Source organism: Miniopterus schreibersii (genome assembly GCF_964146895.1).
Source record: "Miniopterus schreibersii genome assembly, chromosome: 5".
NCBI classification, from domain to species: Eukaryota; Metazoa; Chordata; class Mammalia; order Chiroptera; family Miniopteridae; genus Miniopterus; species Miniopterus schreibersii.
The window spans coordinates 27,255,747-27,276,523 of record NC_138106.1 but is presented as its reverse complement, the minus strand read 5'-3'; the positions used below and the strand labels follow the sequence as shown (position 1 = coordinate 27,276,523).

The window sequence follows — 20,777 nt, the reverse complement described above, 5'->3', positions numbered from 1 at the left end:
CACAGAGGTATAAGTAATTATAAGTAACTAGGTGGGTAGGGGAAGCTGGTTACCAATCTCTAAGGCCATGTGTGGTTTAAAAAAAAATCCTCCAGGTAATCCTGATAACCCTACCCCCTGAGTATCACTGATCCGAACCACTAAAAATACAGGATTACTTGGTTCTACCTGACTCAGTGTTTCTCAATCAGGGATGTTTCCTTCCCTTCCTTCCCTCCACTTAGGAGACGTTTGGCAAAGTCTGGAGGCAGTTTTGGTTGTGGAAGTGGAAGAAGTGCTATCAGCATCTTGTGGGCAGAGCAGAGATGCTACTGAACATCCCACAGTGCACAGGAGAAAAAACCACAATAGAGAATCCTCTAGCCCCAAATGTCAACAGTGCCACAGCTGAGAAACCATGAATTAAATCTTCCCTTTATCTCCATTCCTAGACTTTGATATGGTTTCTCTCTCCAGTGACTGAACTGATGTTTAGATAACCCAGGATTAAAATGAAAAGTCTTAAAACTCTTTTAAAAACTTGATGCTAATTTAATGGCTTTTTTAAATTTTTTTACTTTTTCATAAAAATCCATCTGGAGGAGTTTCCATTAATTTGGCATTACTTTCTAATGCAATATGATATTGTGCAGCATAGTCTGTGATTATTTCACACATCCTTCGAAAATATTCTTTTTATTTTATCATAATGAAATATATGGTATGAGGATTATGGCACACCAAACACTGGCTTTACCACAATTTTCCATTAATCTGTAGGAATCTGAAAAATTCCAGAGCACATCCAGTTTGCACAAAACTTGAGCAATAATTAGATGAGGACACTGAAGTTAAGTGACTTCCCCAATGGTGTATCCTTAGAGATATACCATTTAAAGAAAAGACTGGCTTTAAAATCTTTATTATTTTAATAGTTTAAAAAATTGAACTAAAACTTGAATAAACTATATTATTTCTTAAAAAAGCGTCCTTTTAGGTAAGGTATTCATAATTGTCAGATTAAATATTTTGGGCAGATGAATCATATCAAGTTGATTCTAAATAGTGTTACATCAAAGAAACTGTTGGGAAAGGGCCTCTTTACTATCTTCACATTTACTCTGTAGTCCAAAAATCTTACTATTTTTCCATAGTTCTTTTATAGCTATACATTCTCAGATATTTTCATGCTAGATAGCACTTTTCCTCTTTTTTTTAATACTTTTTACCTCCAGGCTTGAGACAGCCAAGCAATAAATTACCACAAAAACTCATTATATGGAGAAAATTGGTATTGTCAGAAAATAAAATGTATGAAAATGGATATGAACCCAATGGTGTCAGTGTTAGATCATGCCTGTTTCCTATAACTTTGCTATTATAAGTTTTTCCAGAGTGAATGGATAAGAAACACAACCTCAGCTGAACACATGGACTGTTGGCAGTGGAAGATTAATTTTTTTTTTTACTGGGGTTATTTCTTTTGAGCTGCTCATTATTGTTACCTGGGGATTTTCATAGATGTCTAACCCTCCAGGCTGTTACCAACTAAACTTAAAGGGAATTTGGAATTATTTTTAATGTTTCAGTAAAGATAGCTTTTTAATAATGCAGAAACAAAAAAATCTAATTAAAAGCAAAATTATAAAGTAGGTCAGAACTTTAAAGTGTTCCTAAATACAGCATTTGGAAAAGCTTAGGTCGTTTTAACAAGTAAGGGTTTCTTTAAGTCAATGGGCTTCGGCCCAGCTAAATATTTGTAATAATTATTTTTTAAATCTCCTTTGTCTGTTTTGAAATGTCAGAGATGGGAAACCAACCCATGGGGAAAATGGATTATTAATTCAAGTAAATCATAGCTAATATTATTATATTTTACTCAGAGTTATTGGCATTAGAAACAAATTATTTTAAACCATATTCTCTCTTTAAATCGTAATAAAATGTATTTTTAATGCCCAGTGACATTTTAAATGCTAGTTGTGTTGTTTGATGAGACTTAGCATGATCCTAACATACTGAAGACAAAAGGCAAAATAAATTTATCCAATTTGTTCTTATTTTAGTGGTTTGGAGAATTGTAATATCCTTTTTCATTCATAGCCTTAAGAAATATCTGGATTATATTTCCCCACTGTGCTCAAGTATAGCGTACCGTCATGTTGTTTTAATCTGATAAGCAGTTGTCAAGAGGGAATAAGAAATAAAAAGCTGAAATTTGAGTATTAGCTTTTCCTATTTTGGCCCATTGCCAAAGAAACTAGAAATAAATTTGCCTAAAATTCTGTGTGGTAATTCTCCTCTTCTTTAATACTTACCAATTCTATTTTCATTTTCATTAATGGGGCAAAGGTATTCGCAGGCTGAGGCCATGTCCGTGTGTGCCCACCTGTGCACATGTATGAAAGCCCAGAGAGCATGTTTGGAGTGAAAAATGCACAACCTGAATTTTCAAAAGCTTCTCTTTCCTAAGAACTTCAATTCAAGTGACTTTAGAACAAATTTAAAAGTCATTACTGCTTTCCCTTTGGTTTCTATGAAATTAGAAAGAAATGATTCCATTTAATACCTTGAACTTCCTAAATTCTAGACCAAATAAGATACCTGAAGTGTTTCCTTTCCTAGTCTTAGCCAGTGCCTGACATATAGGCAACAGTAAGGAAACATGACGATCCGTTGTCTTCTCAAAATCAAATCTTAATTATAATCTAATTATATGTATAAATCACATTTTTCCTAACCAATTAGGATAGATTATCAAATGTCATTTAGATCCCTTACATTGCCATAATCCTACGTCAGGAGAATTAGGCAAATACGTTTCTGGATTGAAATAAAGAGAGAATATGGCCATGAGAAAACTGGGATTTAGTATCTTTCATTGAGTTTCTTTCTCCCTAATCCCGCGCCTCTCACTGAATGTTCTGATTCCCACATGGGTCACTAATATAGGGAGAAATGGTAAGACCGATGTCCAATTGCTTTTTCCTCACTTGCATGCTGTGTGCCATGGGCAGTTTAACCCATGCAAAGTAGAGCGGCCATGCTTTTGCAGAACTGCTTCCCTCTGCCTTGCTCTGAAAGCATGTAAAATAAAAGGTGGCCAGAGATTCAGCACACTGCCTGCAGTCTGCCTGGTGATTAAATACCACATCATCACATCCATCAGGCTGAAGGTTTCATCACACTCATGGAAAACTGAAAAGCTCTCTCTTCCTTTTGGTGTTCACATTCATTTCAGTAGTCCTCACCAGAGTTCCTGCCAGGTAACTGCACTTTAAGGCAAAAGAAAATGAAACACTGATAATTCTGGAAGAGAACTCCTTTTTTGTGTGTGTTGTTCCTCTTGGTTAACTCAGCTCTGTGGCTATAAATTTCAGTGGCACTGGGTTTGGGGTTGGTTGGGCCATTGTTTGATGTGTGCCTCTGCTCTGGGGGATGGTGACACACCAGATGACTCATTGTTGTAGCTGGAATCTCGGGGATTGCTCTGTTCTGTAACTGATGCTAGATTTTGGTACAGAAGCAATCAAAGAGGGGAAAGGCCGTGACTGTGGCTGGGGCAGGAGTCCCACCATACTGGGGAACAATTTCTAATACCGTGCATTTTCCCATTAACTTGAGGGTGACCAACCTCACCTTCCCAAAGTAAAACGAAGGCCCGGTGTTTGTATATATGTGTACACACACGACACATGTACACATATATACACGCGTATTCAGAACTGAACAGTCTCAGTCTAGCAATTGGTTTTGAACAAAGTTTAAATTTATTTCACCTCTTCTAGTTTCTACACGCTACAAACATCGTTTTCTTAGTTCCACGCGGTGACTATGTTTGTAACAGTTCTGTAGAGAGCTTTTTTCCTTGTCGCTTACGCTGGATCACTGACTTGCTGAAAGGTGTCGCTTTGGTCATATCTGCAATTCATACATGCCGAACACACTTTTCTTTCGTAGGATCTGACGGCATTGGCCAAAGAATTACGGGAGCTCCGGATTGAAGAAACGAACCGCCCGCTGAAGAAGGTGACCGACTACTCGTCCTCCAGCGAGGAGTCGGAAAGCAGCGACGACGAGGAGGAGGACGGGGAGGGCGAGACCCATGACGGCACGGTGGCTGTCAGCGACATCCCCAGGCTGATGTAAGAGGGCGGCTTTCTGAATACAGGCCGGGGGGGTGCGGGGGGGGTGGCTAGGTCTCTAAAATGAAAGGACAAGAAATACGAATTAAATACAAGATTGTTTATGAGTCTCTGGCAGGATCAGCCGCCTTTGGGGGTTGGGTTTTTATTAGAGCCCCTAGTTCTGTGACCGTCCCTCTCCATAGGCACAGTAGCTGAAATACACAGCATGTCTAGCGCTGCATGTGCTGCATCCAGGTACTATTGCTGGATTGTCTCTTTGGTGATGCTTTCTCGGTTCTTGTCATTTCCAGGGCAAACAATATGGACAGGCAGGCTGTTGATACACACCTGTCCCCCAGAACTGAAAGAGTGAGATTATGGGCAATGACATTGCAGGGTTAAAATTAGCAGCCTGAAACATATTCCGTCACTGCCATCGCCACTAAGTGAGGAGGCATGCGCGTAGCAGTGTGGGGCAGCATCCCAAAAAAGAATCAGGAATCACATAATCCTGTAGGAAGCTTCTGAGTGTTTAACCTAAATCTATCCCTCATGATTCTGTATTTCATCGTCTTCATTCTCTCTTTTACGTGATCCTTTTTGTGTGGCCTGTGACTTCGCCATATCTGTTCTGTCAGTCTCTTTGCTGTCTTCTTTTTGGATATTTGTATCTGTGTTTATACCTACTATAATTCCTGAAGTATTTGTACCCTTTACTCCTTTCTCAAGTGAAGGGGGTGAGGGGGGAGGCTCACTTTTTCTTTTTCTCATTGGACTAGGTCCTGTGAAAGAATCCCTCCTTTTCCTATTTGCTTCCCCAATTCAAACAAACATATTCAGATATTCCCACTCACGTACATCTCTCATTTCCTCCCCCCAAAGAAACATAGGCGCTGTGGCTCTTATTTGCTGTAACTTTGATAGAGTGATGCTGACTTTTCCAACTTCTTTGGCTCAGCTACTATTATCAGTCATCACACCACACTCACTCCCTGTAGAGAAGATGCCATTTCAGGCCATAGATTACTGTCCTCTCGAGTAGGGATTGGAGACACAGGGCTGGCCAGTCCACAGGGAATGTCATCCATTGATTAACAGTCATTATATACAAGCAATTCGGAGAGGCAAATCCAATTACCATAGCTGAAAATCCATTATTGTTGTTTTACTGTTGATTACCCAGTTAGTAACAACCATAAATATGCTAAAATATGACATTTTGAAACAAATTTCATTAAATTGCTTTTTTAACAGCAAATAAAATTGTTGTAAGAGGCAAAATCACTAATCCAGAACATTTCTGCAAAATATGCTGGTCCTCTCAATTTTTGTCTTGACTCAGCATTGGTTAACAGATGTTTTGAATTCCCTTTAAGCACTGAGTGTACAACTATCAGGATGAGGGTGGATAATGAAGTTGAACAATTGGTAAAACTTATGCTATGAATTAGACACCATACTGAGGGCTTTGAGGCATTCTAGAAGTGCATACCCAAATTCTGCCTTCCAAAAGTTTATATTCTAGTGGGAAAGAGACAAAATTATACATGGAAAATTTCAGAAATTTCAGAGTAAGATAAGTATTTGGTAAAATAACCAAAGACAGCCTTGGAAGGGATGTTGAATCGATTGGTTTTTTAAGTTTCCAGTCCTATATCGCAAGGCTGTTAACAGTGTCACCCTCTTGCCTCTAAAGGCACATCCATCTCTTCCTTTACTACAGAAACACCCACCTTTCTGAAATTGCCTGAATAGGCCATGCTGCACTTCTGCTCTGCTGTCTGGCACTCTCCTCCTGTCCCTTGAGAAATCACCCGTGCACAGCCCAACCTACACAAGCACAGCCTGTCCCCTCTGGGCTGCCACTGCACCTCGAGTGTGTTCCTATAGTTTCACGTAGTGCCTCGAATTAGGCTGTTTATTACATGTTGTCTCCCTTTCTGGGCTGTGGGATCCCTGAGCATGAGGACTGTGCCTTATTCATCTCTCTACTCTTAACACCTTGCATGGCATGCGGAATAGAGTTGATCTTCAGTGACTTTGGTTTACATTTAATTTCACTAAACTGAAATTACAGGTCCAGGCTTCAAAGGGTTTATAGCCTAATCCAGAGGAAAGACATGTATACCTGTAACTATCATCCAGATAGAAAAGAACATGGGGGAATATTAGAATTGGGAGGGTAGTTGAAGGAAAGGCCCAAAGGTTGAGTTTGGTGTATGTAGGGTGTATGAGGAGGAACGTCTTGACTGGTGAGACCAGAACAAGAAGTATGCACTTGATCACGTAGCCATTGGGGAACTGTCAAAGGTGTTCTGAGCTGGGGAGTGACGTGATGGGTGCTATGTTTGAAAGAAATTATTTCAGCAAGATGATTTGGAAAGAAAGCAGGCTACAGACTGGTAAAGCAAGTCAGAGGATCTATCCCGGTAATCCTGAGAAATAATAAATGGACTATCCTTAAAGGCTTAAGAGTAGAGGCAAAACCTGACTTGGCTCTTGAAGAATTGGTAAATTTTAGACAGATTGAAATGATCATCCATTAAAGAACATTTAGCATATTTAATTGTAAATGAGACATACTCAGAGAAAAAGCAGGATACAAATGTGTGTGTATATTCCAATTTGGTAACTATATGCATTTTTTGTGAATATAAAATATTTACCATCTGTTCTGCTACAGCATGAGAGTTGTATGTCTAAGAAACTTCACATATTAAAAAATTTATTATAAAACAATTGTTGCTTTAGGAACAGGCTATTTTAGAGTTAGAGTGCTTCTTATATACATTCTTATCACTTTCGTTTTCTATTGTTAAGGTAAACCTTTACCTTTTGTGCTACATATTTTTAGAGTAGAAATAAAAATATATTGCAGCATAGGTCACTACCATGAAGGGTATACAAAATAGCTTCTCAGAAATGGAGCCCAGCCATTCAGATAAGCAGCTGCAGATCCTGATGCACAAAGCAACACCTTTTTCCATGTTCAGTGCTGGTTTCATATTTATAGAATAAGGTGTAACCTATAAGAGTACACATAACTAAGATTATATTCCCTAACTAATCGATTTCGCTGTTTCCCAGTGACTCATGCCTAGAAAAATGAGTGAAGGGAAATAGAGCAAAACTATAAGTAGTGATCACCTCTCGGTTATACAACTCTGTGGGCTTTTTTATTTTATGTATATCCCCAATTTTATGATGAACATGTGCTATTTTTATAATCAGAAACATTAAAAGCTTTATAGAATAAGATAGAAGGAAGAGCAGGTACATGGGCTTGCATCATATCAAGCAAGTCAGAGAGGCATCCTTTTGTTTCAGAACAGTGCATGTGAGGCAGGGGCTGGGCCAGTAGGGACATGTGCTGCTACTGTAGTCACCGACCTTTGCACAGCCTCACAAAATGCATTCTGGACAACGAAAGCCACATACCTTTGTGTTCCTTCCTTTCTGTTCTCTCTGGAAAGCCATGGTCCTGACTCCTTACAAATGCCTTCCATGCTCCCAATGTTGTTTCTTTTCTTGAACTGACCCCTCCGTTTGAGGTCATTCTCACATACATCCTGCCTTGTATTTGAATATTTGTGTTATGGTTTAATGCTCTTCTGGATGCTAACCTCTTTAGTTTCAGAAACTGTGTTTTCTTCAGCTTTTATATTTACCAAGGGCCTTTCATATAGCAGGTGTTCAATAAATGTGTATTAGATTGGATTAAATCAATATCGCAGGAACACTCTGACAAATCCAATTAGAGGAAATTATTGTTACAAACCTGTGGCCTAATTACAGTAAATTTCCTATAGTTTTCTTCTAATCAGTGAGGTGTTTTGTTTTTTAGTTTATAGGAATTTGGACAATCAGTTTTTCCTACCCAGGTTCTATATCAGAAATATAATTTTACAACAAAGGATTATTTAACTATAAAATGTTATTGTTGTTTCAGCCTTAGTTTTTTTAATCACTGCCCTTTTTAAGTTCTTTTATTATTAACAAGTTATTTTTTAAAAAACCCACTTTGAAAGAGAGGCAGCTGTGGAAGTAGGATAACAAACGGTTCAGCACTGGAAACAGAAGCCCCGCGGGCGAGCCGCTGCCTGCCTGGTGCTGTCCCCTGGGTGCTGGGTGTGGCCTGTGCCAAAGGATGCGCCACAGCACCTGCCTCCGCCCTCAGGGCCCATGTCAGGGCTGCTGCCTTCTCCATTGCATCTAAACACCAGCGCAAAAACAAATATGCCACAGTGCGGGGTGATTACAGAGGTTTAAAAAAGTGCTAAATACTGTTTGAGTTAAACAGCCTTGTTGATGGGTGCTCTTAATGGACATTTCTCCTTAATAACTAGAGTAAAACCCATTTTTTGAACAATTAATTTTTGCACTTCTACCACCTGCTAAACTCTGTGCTGGGCGTACAGTGAGGAGCAAAGAGACAGGACTTTGTCGCCAGGAGCCTATGTTCTAATGAGAGACAAGGAGACAGTTAAAAGAGAGTCAAAAAGATAAAGTATTACCAGTTGGGATAAGTATTAAGGAAAAGGGGTAAAGAGAAAGAAGAGGGTCTGGGGGGACAAGACATAGACAGGTGGTGAGAAAAGGTTTCTCAGGCAAAGTACCATTTAAGGTGAAATCAGATGAATGAGAGGCAACCAGCCAAGAGCCAGGGTGGGAGGGGGCTTTCCAGGCAGAGGGAACAGCCTGGAAAACGCGGGTCAGAGAAGGGGCCGGGAGGCCCAGAGATCGTGCAGAGCCTGGTCCCTCACTCTGGCTGCTGGGTGGGAATCAGGTGGGGGCGCTGCCCAAGGGGGACACCAGTTCACACATCTGTGCAATTTAAAAATGAGTATGGCGTGGCTCAGTGGTTGAGCTTCGACCTAGGATCCAGGCGATTGGGGTTTGATTCCTGGTCAGGGCACATGCCCGGGTTGCGGGCTGCAGCCGTTCAATGACTCTCTAATCACTGATGTTTCTATCTCTCTCTCTCTCCCTCTCCTTTCCTCTCTCTGAAATCAATAAAGATATATTTAAAATAAATAAATAATAAATAAATAAATAATAAATAATAAAATGAGTATGGAATGTACTGAAGGCCAGTGGACTGGATACTTTAAAAATGGTTAAAAATTTTCTGTTGCGTATATCTGACCGTAATAAAAGTAAATGAACACGGAGGAGGCCAGCACTCCTGGAACATGCGTTACCGTGAATACCGTTCTTTCCATCGCAGACCAACAGGAGCTCCCGGGGGCCCGGAGCAGTACAACGTGGGGCTGGTCGGCACGCACGGGCTGGAGACCTCTCACGCGGACACTTTCAGCGGCAGTATTTCCAGAGAAGGAACCTTGATGATAAGAGAGGTGAGTGGGTGTGAAAACTGTAGGGTGAGCGCATTTCTTAAGTGGGTTTCTATTAGCGCTGTCGCAGAGCATGCTGACGGCGTGTGTTTGGGGGAGGGGGGCTGGTGCTTCTGCATGGTTGGGTGATTTTAATTGTGCGCTGCCTTCTTTCCTGTATCCTTCTAAGCTTTTTCAGTGTGACTTAATTACATTAGCCCACATTCTCTAGTAAGAGGTATGCAAATCGGAATACAGAATTTAGCCCGAGGATATAAACCTGGCAAACCCAGATGTTTCCTACCACAGGAAGAGACGTGAATGGCCTCTCTGCATAGCGTCCGCGGCCCTCTTGTGCCACATCCCCCCATGGTTTTCTCCTTCTGGGTTTTATGCAGAAAATGCTCAGTAGTTCCAAGAAATGGTGACATCATCTAATCTAGTTAAATTAACATTAAAAAGACTATTAAGCTATATTGGTGAAAGAACAAAGAAGTATGCAGTGTTACTTAAAAATGCACCTTAGCACCCTAGCTGGGTGGCTCAGTAGGTTAGAGTGTTGTCCCTGTACATGGAAAGGTTTTGGGTTCGAATCCCCTTCAGGGCACATACCTAAGTTGCAGGTACGATTCCCAATCAGGGTGCCTATGGGCGGCAACCGATTGATGTTTCTCTCTCACATCGATATTTTGCAATCTCTCTCTCCCCCTTCCTCTCTCTCTGAAGATCAATAAAAACATATCCTCAGGTGACTTTTTTTTTTTTTTAATTCACCTTAGCAGTTTGAGTGACTTTTTTTAACTCTAGTAGCAACCATTCTTTTGGGAGGGGGGCCCACATGTTCTCTTTCACCTGTCCCTCTGAAATGCAGAACCTCCCCATTGTATTTCTGCTAACCAGAAGGGCCTTGACAAATTATAATTCCTCTTTTCTAATTTCAATACACGTGTGGAGGGCTTCTGTCTCTATGGCTTGCCACCTGGGAAAACATGAGAAAAAATGTTCTGGAGTGAGTTACTCCCTGACTCCAAATAAAAGGACCTCGATTTCTAATATGGTTTAAAATTTGATTGAATCTTTACAGCAAAGTCAATACCTTGAAATAGATATTTGGAGCCACATTTTCAATTCATTTGGCAGTCACGTCTGAATGGCTGCATATTACTTAAAGCATTCCAATATTCTGTGGCCACAATCAATCACTTTGAAAATAGCATTTGCCAGTATTGGATATGAATTTGATCTGTTGAGGGCTCCCAAACTTTTTTTACTCTCTATTTTTAAATTCTACCTTTCCCAAATGTGGACTTTTAAACTAGCAAATCTTGAGTTGAAGGTCCTAGAGGGCAAGGCTGTTGTTTACTTATTTTTGTGTTCCCAGCAGAATGCCTAGCACACAGAAGGTATTTAATTCTAAGAAGGTGCTGGTTGAATGAACAAAAGGGTGATGACTCAGAAGTGGAAGATTCATGGGTCATTGCTGGATTCCTTCAAACTTCTCACTGTCTGGGCCATTTACCCTCAGGAGCCTTTCAGGCCTTTGAGAACCAGTGTGTCTGCATCAGTTTTTGGCATGAGGCAGAATGCTACCGGTAGAAGAGAGGCTGCAGAACTCTAAAGAGATAATGTGTGATTTATGCTACTGGACAGTTGGAGGAAATGTTAAAAAGCTTTTCAGTATTTGAACAGAAGTTAAAAAATGGAGAAGCCCAGTACACACAAGAGAGGGGTCAATAAGATAAATTAAAATGGAACCCCCAAAATGTCATTTAGAAGATGAAATGTTCAGATGAACCTGTGGCAAAATAAATCCAGAAAATGCCTCTCTCTAGAGATGTTTCCAAGAAACATGGAGGCACTAAGTCTTTTTCGTTACTTCTCAAGCTTTTCCTATGTGACCCCTGGCTGCCCCTCATGCAACAGCATAAGGCCTCACGGTGAATCCATACACTAAATATTAGCCAAGCTTAAATTCTTTCTTATTTTCTTAGGTAAAAAAAAAAAATTTTGAATGGTATCTTCCCACATGCCAGTGGGTCGATTTGGAGACCACTACACCTGTGCTGTGTGAGGGGTGACGTCATTCTGTGGCCTTTGCCTCCCCCTCTAATGCCCCCCATGTGTTGTGTCCTCTCAGACATCTGGAGAGAAGAAGAGATCTGGCCACAGTGACAGCAATGGCTTTGCCGGCCACATCAACCTCCCGGACCTGGTGCAGCAGAGTCATTCCCCAGCCGGGACCCCCACCGAGGGCCTAGGACGTGTCTCCACCCATTCCCAGGAGATGGACTCCGGGACTGAAGTAGGTGCTGGGCAACAGCCACGACAGTGCCGTTCTCCTTCAGGGGGTTCTGAAACCCTGCTCTCTTCAAGAAGGAGCCTTTGCCAAGCTCCCAGAAATGTGTTTGGTTGGTTTCTACTATATAGCTACTCATACGTATACTCAAATAGAGGAAACCATAGAAGCAGAGCAGTGAAAAGTTCTCAGATATCATGGGGACCAATACCTCATTTTGCAGATGAGGTTCAGAGAGGTTAATGGCCTTGTCCGAGGCACATAGTTGGTTTGTGACAGCTCTAGGACCAATATTGGGACCTCATATCTGCCAGGCCAGTGATAAAAACTTCAGCCTGTAGAGAATCCAAGGCCCTTGGATTGAGGTTCATATTTACATTAATTTATTCAGACTAAGTTTCACTTAAATAAAATAAGGTTGAAGTCACTTATTTATGAAAATTAAAAATCAATATATAGACAACATGTTCAAAGTGTTCACCTTTCTAAACTCCAAATTGCCTGAGAAAAGGAGGAATGGGATATTATCTTTCCTAGATGTGAAAAGTTCAGGAGAAAAGCCTCAATAAGCACAGTGTTTTAGGTAGTACTGGTAGATGTCGTTGACCAGTTGGATGAGTTCACAGCACTTGGTCATATTTCATGAGTAGTCCTGTGAATCACGCTTAGGCCCTTTCCTGCATGTGTTTATAAAGCCTGGGCACTGTTGGCTTTGATGTCATCCACACACTAATGTCTTATGATGCACACTTTGGATCCTAAAGTTATAGAGCAAATAATCTTTGTTTGCCTGAAGGGAAAGAACACAGGCATTTAGGAAAGTGCACCGTCCTACCATAGCTTCATGCAGTGTGGGTAGGTTTTTTCTGCCTGAACACTGTGAGTACCAAGGAAAACTCCATGGTGTTGGACCCTGGTTCAAATTCTGCTCCTGTTCTACTCTAAGTGGGAATATTAGTGCCTGCCCCACCTCCTTCCCAGACCTCTTCTAAAGATCAAAGGAGAGAACACATGTGAAAGTACTCTGTTTGGGAGGGGCGTCCTACCTTGTGGAAGATGAAATGGTTTTGATTTTATAAGACGGAGGGGAAATCTTGAATTAAATTAGATGGGATCTTTGAGGTTTTCTTTTTATGTGTTTAGAGGTCTGGAGATATTGGTTATACTTTTAAATGAAAACCTAAAAATAAAACTAAAAAACTAGTTAAAGACACTTATACCAAAAAAAAAAAAAAAAAGGTGCTTCTTATGTTGAATGCTTCTTATGTTTGTGATATTAAAAGAACTTGAATGTAGTTGAAGGAATGGAGAGGACAGACAAAATGGGGAGATGGTTATTGAAGTTCCTTTTACAAAACTCCCATATGGAATATCATGGCATGAGCCTGATATTTGAGTTCACTGTTCCATAGTCTAGTTCTGACTTCATGGCTTCATGGTGCTTCCCAAGCACCATGAGATTTATTTTTTAAGTAAGTCCTCAAGGTGTGTTGCCTGCAAACCTAGTATCTTCATGAAGCCCCAAATAAGGCATGTGAATATAAGTATCCTTTTAAGGGAAAACTATCATGGAAAGGAAACATCTTCAATTCCTGGATTCAGCTGTCCCTGAATTAAAGATTCTACGGCTTGTTGAGCCAACACCAATCCACTTGCATCACGAGGCCAGTGTGTTCGGGACGAAGTGCTGCTGCGAGGACCTGCTTACTTAGTTTATTGCCAACTGTGTTAGCCTTTCTTAAGAACGTGTGGTCAATATGAGATTGCTTTTACTTCAAGAGAGAGATAAGCTGTCACCAGTCATCTTACCAGATATTCAGGTGCCATGTATGGTCCAAAATGTAATTTGTTCACTGTAACTCTTGCAGTCTGATAATTAACAAAACCCTGCAAGGGCACCATGGCTAGTGAGTAACCAACACTGGAGAAGCTGGAGAGAGAGGTACGCACTTTGACTAGGGGGTTTGAGTATGAACAGCTGGATGGATGGATTGAAGAGTCTCTGATAATTTTAAAGCCCAAGCAAAATATTGTTAGCATTATTTGTTGTTGCAGTATTTATTTATCTGCTCTTCTTAATCTTCTTGCTTATTGATTAGTATGGCATGGGGAGCAGCACTAAAGCATCCTTCACCCCCTTTGTGGACCCCAGAGTATACCAGACATCTCCCACCGATGAAGATGAAGAGGAAGATGAATCAACAGCCGCGGGTAAGCTGGAAGGGCCTGATGTTTTAGCAATAGCGTGGCTTTCCTTTCTGCTGTCGCCTGATTTTAAAAAAGTAATCATTGGTTTAGTAGTTAAGCCATTCATTCCTTAGGCCCTGCCTTAAGTGGAAGACTTTGATTTTTAACGATTATCTTTGTAGGATTCCTAAAACAAATTTCTTTCTTTGCATTTTTCTTTCCTTTCTTCTATTTCGCTTCTGGTAGGAACCCAGAGGTATCCAGGGGCCCTAGGAAAAGTTGTTCCTCAGACATCTCCAAACTTGCCACATGTTTCTCAAAAGCAATTTCTGGGTACAATGCTGTGCACGCAGTAGACACTTAATAAGTGCGTGTTGAGTTGTGTTGAGTTCTAGATGTGTGCTTCCCACTACAAAAGCCTGACTGCTTTCCAGGAGAGTCTTGCTGTCTAGACTTCTGCAACTCACTAATCATCAGGCTCAACTTAGGCCAGTTTTGTTCCGTTGATAATGTGGAATTTCAAAAAGTGAATCTTTCCTGCATATATTATAGGACATGAGGGTAGTGTATTTAATTTTGTGAGATTATCAGTTCCCTAAACTACTCCAGTAGTGTCTATAAGCCTGTTTTACTAATGGATAAAATACTGCTTCTTTGAATAACTTATGCTTTGTTCTACTAAAAAAAATGTGAAATATGCGTAGTTTCAGAGTTTCTTTGTCTTTGCAATAATGCACACTAAACAAGAAGAAATCATTGTGTTTTGAAGCCCCTTCTCTGTTGGTTACTTTTTAAGATGCCACTGACTTCTCTGATTCTTTTTCTCAAAGCTCTGTTTACTAGTGAACTTCTTAGGCAAGAACAAGCCAAACTCAATGAAGCCAGAAAGATTTCAGTGGTAAACGTAAACCCAACCAACATTCGGCCTCATAGCGACACACCTGAAATCAGAAAATACAAGAAACGATTCAACTCAGAAATACTTTGTGCAGCGCTGTGGGGTAAGTTGGTGCTCTTTACCACTCAGTAATGAACTGACCCTCAAACATTTAAAGCCTGTGGATCTTACCATCAAAGGGCGCTGCTGGAACCACGGATGTTAGAGACCTGACTTGGGACTCTCTTGGCCTCAGGAGAGATCAAGAGCAATTTTATGTATAGCAAGAACTGATACCTTAGTATCCAGGATAACAAAATGAGATTCAATACCACCTTATATAAGTGATGTACTAGAGCCAACAGCAGACCTCTCTACCACTTAATGAATGCCTACTATGTGCCCAGTACTGTATGATGTGCCCCACATTCTGTGATTCCTACAACATCTCACAAGGGGAACAATGGCATTACCTCGCTTTCACAGCTGAAAAACAAGCCCAGCGTATTTTAGTGAATTGCTGAAGGCCATACTAGTAGTAGCAGAATAAAACTTAAAAAGGACAGTAGATGATGAACCTTCCCTTTTTGTTCAAAACATCAACCTGCAGTTCTTGTGAAAAAGACCTGCAGGTTTTAGCTGACCTCAAACTCAGTATAGGTGTGATTAGATTCTATCAAAGTCCTGGTCTGTGTTACCATAAATGTCATGGACAGATCAAAGAAAGACATGGCCCATCTGTACCCATCTAAAGTACCAGGCCTGGTTTGGGCATCATAATTTTATAAGGACAAAGGCATTTGAGATGTTGGTGAGGAAGAGGATGAAGCCCAAAATCCATTTCATGGGAGGTGTGATGGAGAGAAGTAAGGCTCTGATCTCTGGAGAAGAGACAGAAAACAACAAGATAGGCGTGTTAATATTGAATATGTACATGAAAGAACAGACATTGATGCCCCTCAGAAGACAGACATACAACAAGCAAGAGAAGTTAGAAAATTACCTGTTTATGAATACAGTCCATTGCACATCTGACCTCTCAGTGTGTATGTGTGTGTTGTGTATTGGGGGGGAGGGGACACAGTGATTTGCCTCGGGATGAATTTTTAGTATTGCTGCTATCCAGAGAAGACCACTTACCTGCCAGAGCTTTCTAATAAAGATTACTGTATGAGAGGTGGGCTGGACTAGATTTAGATACCTGAAAAGTTCCTCACAGTCACTATTTCTGTGACTCTCGGGCTGTTAACACCTTCACTTGAGTTATGATTTCCTAACCGGGAGCAGAACCTTAGGACGTAAGTTAAGCTGTGGTGTGGGGGGGAGGAAGAGTTTTTCTCCCTGTGGGCTATGGAAATGGGGCACTGTGTTGTATGTTGAAGGCGAATAGGCTAGAAATCACTGCATGAATACGGGTGGGGGTGAACCTTGGGGAAGTCTTGAAGTGGGACGGAGAGAGCCAAGAAAGGGGTAGATATCGCAGGAAAGGAACAAAGGCAGATCGCGGTGGTGTCACAGCTGTGCCTAAGGCTCCTCTTGAGAAGTACTCTTTATAGTAGGTAGTAAAAGGCTGGATGTAATGAATGCTGCTACCACTTCATAAATTAAAACTAATTTCATTATCAAAGAGACAGTGATTTAATTACTATGTCAGAGCGTCTCCTTCTGCACTCCCGACTCTGGTACCTACTCGCCCATTAGTTTTGATTTATAAGGCACCGTTTCTTAGGTTTCACGGAGACCCCAGATGCAGAAGGTTAAAGCCCATAAAACGTCACTCGTGGGGTGCTTCTTAAATTTGCAGGTGTAAACCTCCTGGTGGGAACTGAAAATGGCCTGATGCTTTTGGACCGAAGTGGGCAAGGCAAAGTCTATAATCTGATCAACCGGAGGCGATTTCAGCAGATGGATGTGCTCGAGGGACTGAATGTCCTCGTGACAATATCAGGTACGTTGCTAGGATGGCCGAGCCCTCCAGGTCTGCACAGGTGGGAAAGGGGATCACCTCGTTCCTGAAGGAACATTAAGTTCTGGCCTTCCCAGCTAACAAGGGACACAGTAAGTTATAGCAGTATGGCAAGACTGAGATCAACTGCATTCTGTAACTCTGGACATTCTCCCCTCCAAAGGTAAGTCTCTCTTGCCTCTCCTTGAAATCTGAATTAGGCAGGGACATACCACAAAGGCTGCATCTTTATTGGCCTTTAACCTCCGCCAGCACTCAGCAAGGATGCTTTTAAGGTGTCTGCACTCCAGTCATTGGTGTCTGCTCTCAGAGGGAGAAGATCAAAATATAGGCATCTGGAGTGGGAAATTTTGTAAGCAGAAATTTCCCTGGTCTCTCTTCTCACAAGAACTCCTCCAGCTTATAATCCATTGATGTTTTAGCAAGTGCAGCTGGCCCACTGGGTAACTGAGTCTGCAAAGAGATTTGAATGTGGGAATCATTACTGCTACGCTCTGCAGCTTTCTGTTCCCAAAAAGAGCTTAAAGAAAAGATGCAGACAATAGTGAGGAGATATGGAAAGTCCAGCCTCCAGTCTAGACCAGTGGGTCAGATCCCTTAGAGTGGGGCCCAGGCATCCATTGCTTTCATGGCTCCTGAGGTGTTCCCAGTGTGCAGCCGTTTGAAAAGCATTGTTTTGCAGAGACCACGCAGCGCTGCTGGCTTGAACCTTGAATAAAATTTAACTCTTCAGCTGTACTTCTATTTTGGAAAAAAATGCCCTCACTTGATGCTGCGGTCCCCTCTTTCTTTCACCTTTCCACTGAGTGCTCAGAGCTCCATTTCTTTTTATTCTCCCCACATACCAGTTAACCAAGTAAATTCTTCCTATATTATCATTTGAGTTCAATTGAGTGTAGTCCTTTGTTCTGGTTAATTGCTTTTTGATTGCTCCCCTACCAAATCACATTTAAAACCCTGCATCTGCCAGTCACCTACCAAAAGTGGAAATGAGACAGCAAAAGTCACGTTCAGGCTCCATTATGTTGTGAGTGACACATTCCCATTTTTAAAAAGTGTAAGCATTTCCTCTTCTCATGAGGCATAGATGGGAAAAGAAAGAGATGAAAATAGGAGCAAATGATTCTTGAACCGCCTTTGGGTCTGTGTTAGCATAGAAATAGGGAAGCACTGGCTCCCCCGCTCATCCTGGCTACTGTGATCAATACATAGCCTAGGCTTTCGGTTACAAAAAGGAACAGTAACTTCACAGTGATTCCCTTAATTTATGAATGCACTCTCCTATCAAATCCAGTGTACAGTGCTTTAATGGATTTTCTTCTGGTAAATATTATATCTGTAAAATATAAAACATCTTTTGACACCTAAGAGAAATCAAAGGAAAATAAGTGCCCAAGAAGTGAAATCCACAGGCCAAAATTTCTGATCATTTAGGAAGAGCCACCCCAAGGGACATTTTGTCATCTGGTACACAGATAATCTCATGGAGTATGTTAAAGTTTGTTCAATGACACCCCTTCAATCTTTTTAAGATTTTTTTTTATCATACTAAAAATTCTTTACAAGGGAACTTGTAAGTGGTTTTTTTTTTTCCAAATACTCGTTTTTTTCCTTTTTTTGTTTGGTATTTCTTTCTATGATCTCAGCACCCTAAATGTGTCCAGTGTTGTAGCTCAGATTGCCTTCATTGAACGTGTTTCTCTTGTTTCCTTATAAAACTCCTTTATTTTTCATCAGGTAAAATAAAACTACTACCTGCTGTCATCCTTAAAGTAATAGAGGAGGTAAATAAGAGCCTCTCCATTAACATATGCTGTTAGGTTAGAAGGTGAGGGAAAGGCAGTCACACATAAGTATGATAAAAGGTCCAGTTGTCAACACTCCTTCATGTAATTAGATGTAGAATATTCTGGAACTCTGATCAACCACTCTATTACAGAATTAGGTCTTACTGAGATCAGTAGACACTACCTTTTGCATTAAGAAGAGAAGGTAAAGGAAGCATGCTCAAGTAAAAGCAATCTGAAGGCAAAAACAAATTATAAAGTGGTTATTTGTCCAAAACAATCGGAGCTGTTTCAGTCGTAAGTCTTGGCAGAGACACACTTTGATGATGCTGGAGACACTGGTTATTGTGCCTTCACACACACACACACACACACACACACACACAGTTGTAAATGAAAATAAATGAATAAAATAAAATGGAGATGGGGAAGGATTGAGAGAAAACACTGTCACGGGTTTGAAATTAAAGCTCTGTTATTTCAACAGGAAAGAAGAATAAGCTACGAGTTTACTATCTGTCATGGTTAAGAAACAGAATACTACACAATGACCCAGAAGTGGAAAAGAAACAAGGCTGGATCACCGTTGGGGATCTGGAAGGCTGTATACATTACAAAGTTGGTAAGTTCCAAGGCATGGAACTTTTATACTCAACCTGAGTTATTCAGTTAAGCTTCATTCAGTTTTTCTCTATCAGATGTTGATGATGCATTTGTGACCAAACTAAGTCATTGCTGAAATCTTAAGTATACTTTCATTATTTAAAAAAAAAAAAAAAAGTCAGATGGACAAAATTTAAAGAGTGCATTCAGAATAAAGCCCTAGGCTCCAGTTTAAACATTTATAGCCACTGAAGCCCATTAAGATGACAGTGAAGGAATAAAAATGTCATAAACCCACGAGGACAAAGGGGCTAGGAGGAGAGAAACCAGCAAATGAGATGTCAACAAAATTGAACAAGAGTAGGTGGATGACTAAAAACAAATTAGCCAACCAGGAAATGCTAAATTTTAAGTTTTCAGTGAGTAAATTCATCAAAATCAATCCAGTCACATAACAGAGCCCAGAAAGGCCCAGAGCCTGAGGCCCCAGGTGCCTGGGTGGAAGCGTAGAGTGGAACTGAAAGTAGGACTGTTGGATAGTTGATAAGTAGCACGTCCTGTTGACAAGTAGCCACCACCCCTGTTGACCTAGAAGGCGAAAGGTTGGCACAGCCTGTCTGAGGATGGGGAATACTGAATTGTGAGGACACACACACCCCTCCATCCTGGTTTAGCTCCCAAAATGTTGGTAGCCATGCTTAAACTCCCAAGCAAGAGGTTCAAAGATTTGTCTTTGGAGAGACTAAACGGCCAGAAAGAGAAGATGTTCAGGTGCTAATATTCGAAATGCCATGAACAAAGCTTGCTGTCTAACGCCTTCAAGTGAAGCCCAGCCGTCGATAAGCCCACGTATCAGACGTGGGGAAATCCACTGATAGGTAGGAAACTTAGAAAGGACTTTGGAACGAGGGTAATGAGTGGAAGAAAATTTTAAAGAAAGAAAAGATAACTTCAGAGAGGTTATAAAACCTGGTTTTATAAATGAAAAGTTAGGGCTGTTAAAAAATGTGGAGCAGGTTAGGGGATGTCCTTTGGAAAGCAAGAAAAAATATATAGGAAATTAAATTTCATTGGCAAAAATGTAATAGAAATGTTGGAAGGTAAAGATGAGAAATCCCCTAGAAAGCAGAACAAAAAAGCAGGGTGGGGAGGGGAAGTTCAGATAATAAAAGAACCAGTCCAAGTGGTTCAAAATCTCAGTAATATGAGTTTTAGAAAGAAGAGAAAATAAGAAATGGAAGAGGAGGGACATATCAAAGAAAGAATACAGGAAAAATTTTATAACTAAAGCCTTGAAATCAAATTGAAAGGATTCATTGAGTACCCAGAATAATGGATGAAAAAAAAGACTCACCCCAAGATGTATCAACATGATATTTCTGTATCCAAGAAATGAGAATGTCCTTAAAGCTTTCAGATTGTAAGTAAGTAAATAAACAAAGACAGTTTACATATAATAGACCCAGAATCAGGTGGCCTGGGACTTATCAGCAATACTAGAAAATTCGAAGACAATGGATCAAGGCTTCAGAATTCTGAGGGCAAGGTGGTTTTCACCTAGTATTTTATAATCCCTCTGTATTCGCTAGAGCTCTCCAGAGAAGCAGAACTGTAGGGTATAT

The 20,777-nt window shown here is 40.7% G+C and overlaps 1 protein-coding gene across 5 annotated transcripts in view; it reads left to right on the top strand.

Moving 5' to 3' along the window:
- Positions 1–20,777, top strand: part of TNIK (TRAF2 and NCK interacting kinase) — a 302,339-nt gene that overhangs the window by 269,346 nt on the left and 12,216 nt on the right. For all 5 annotated transcript variants that reach the window (XM_081138204.1, XM_081138203.1, XM_081138202.1 and 2 more), the window contains 7 exons: positions 3,940–4,124; positions 9,334–9,463; positions 11,577–11,741; positions 13,835–13,946; positions 14,753–14,923; positions 16,604–16,747; positions 19,040–19,174. In XM_081138204.1, the coding sequence (XP_080994330.1) occupies positions 3,940–4,124; positions 9,334–9,463; positions 11,577–11,741; positions 13,835–13,946; positions 14,753–14,923; positions 16,604–16,747; positions 19,040–19,174 (1,042 nt within the window). The remainder of the gene's footprint in view (positions 1–3,939; positions 4,125–9,333; positions 9,464–11,576; positions 11,742–13,834; positions 13,947–14,752; positions 14,924–16,603; positions 16,748–19,039; positions 19,175–20,777) is intronic.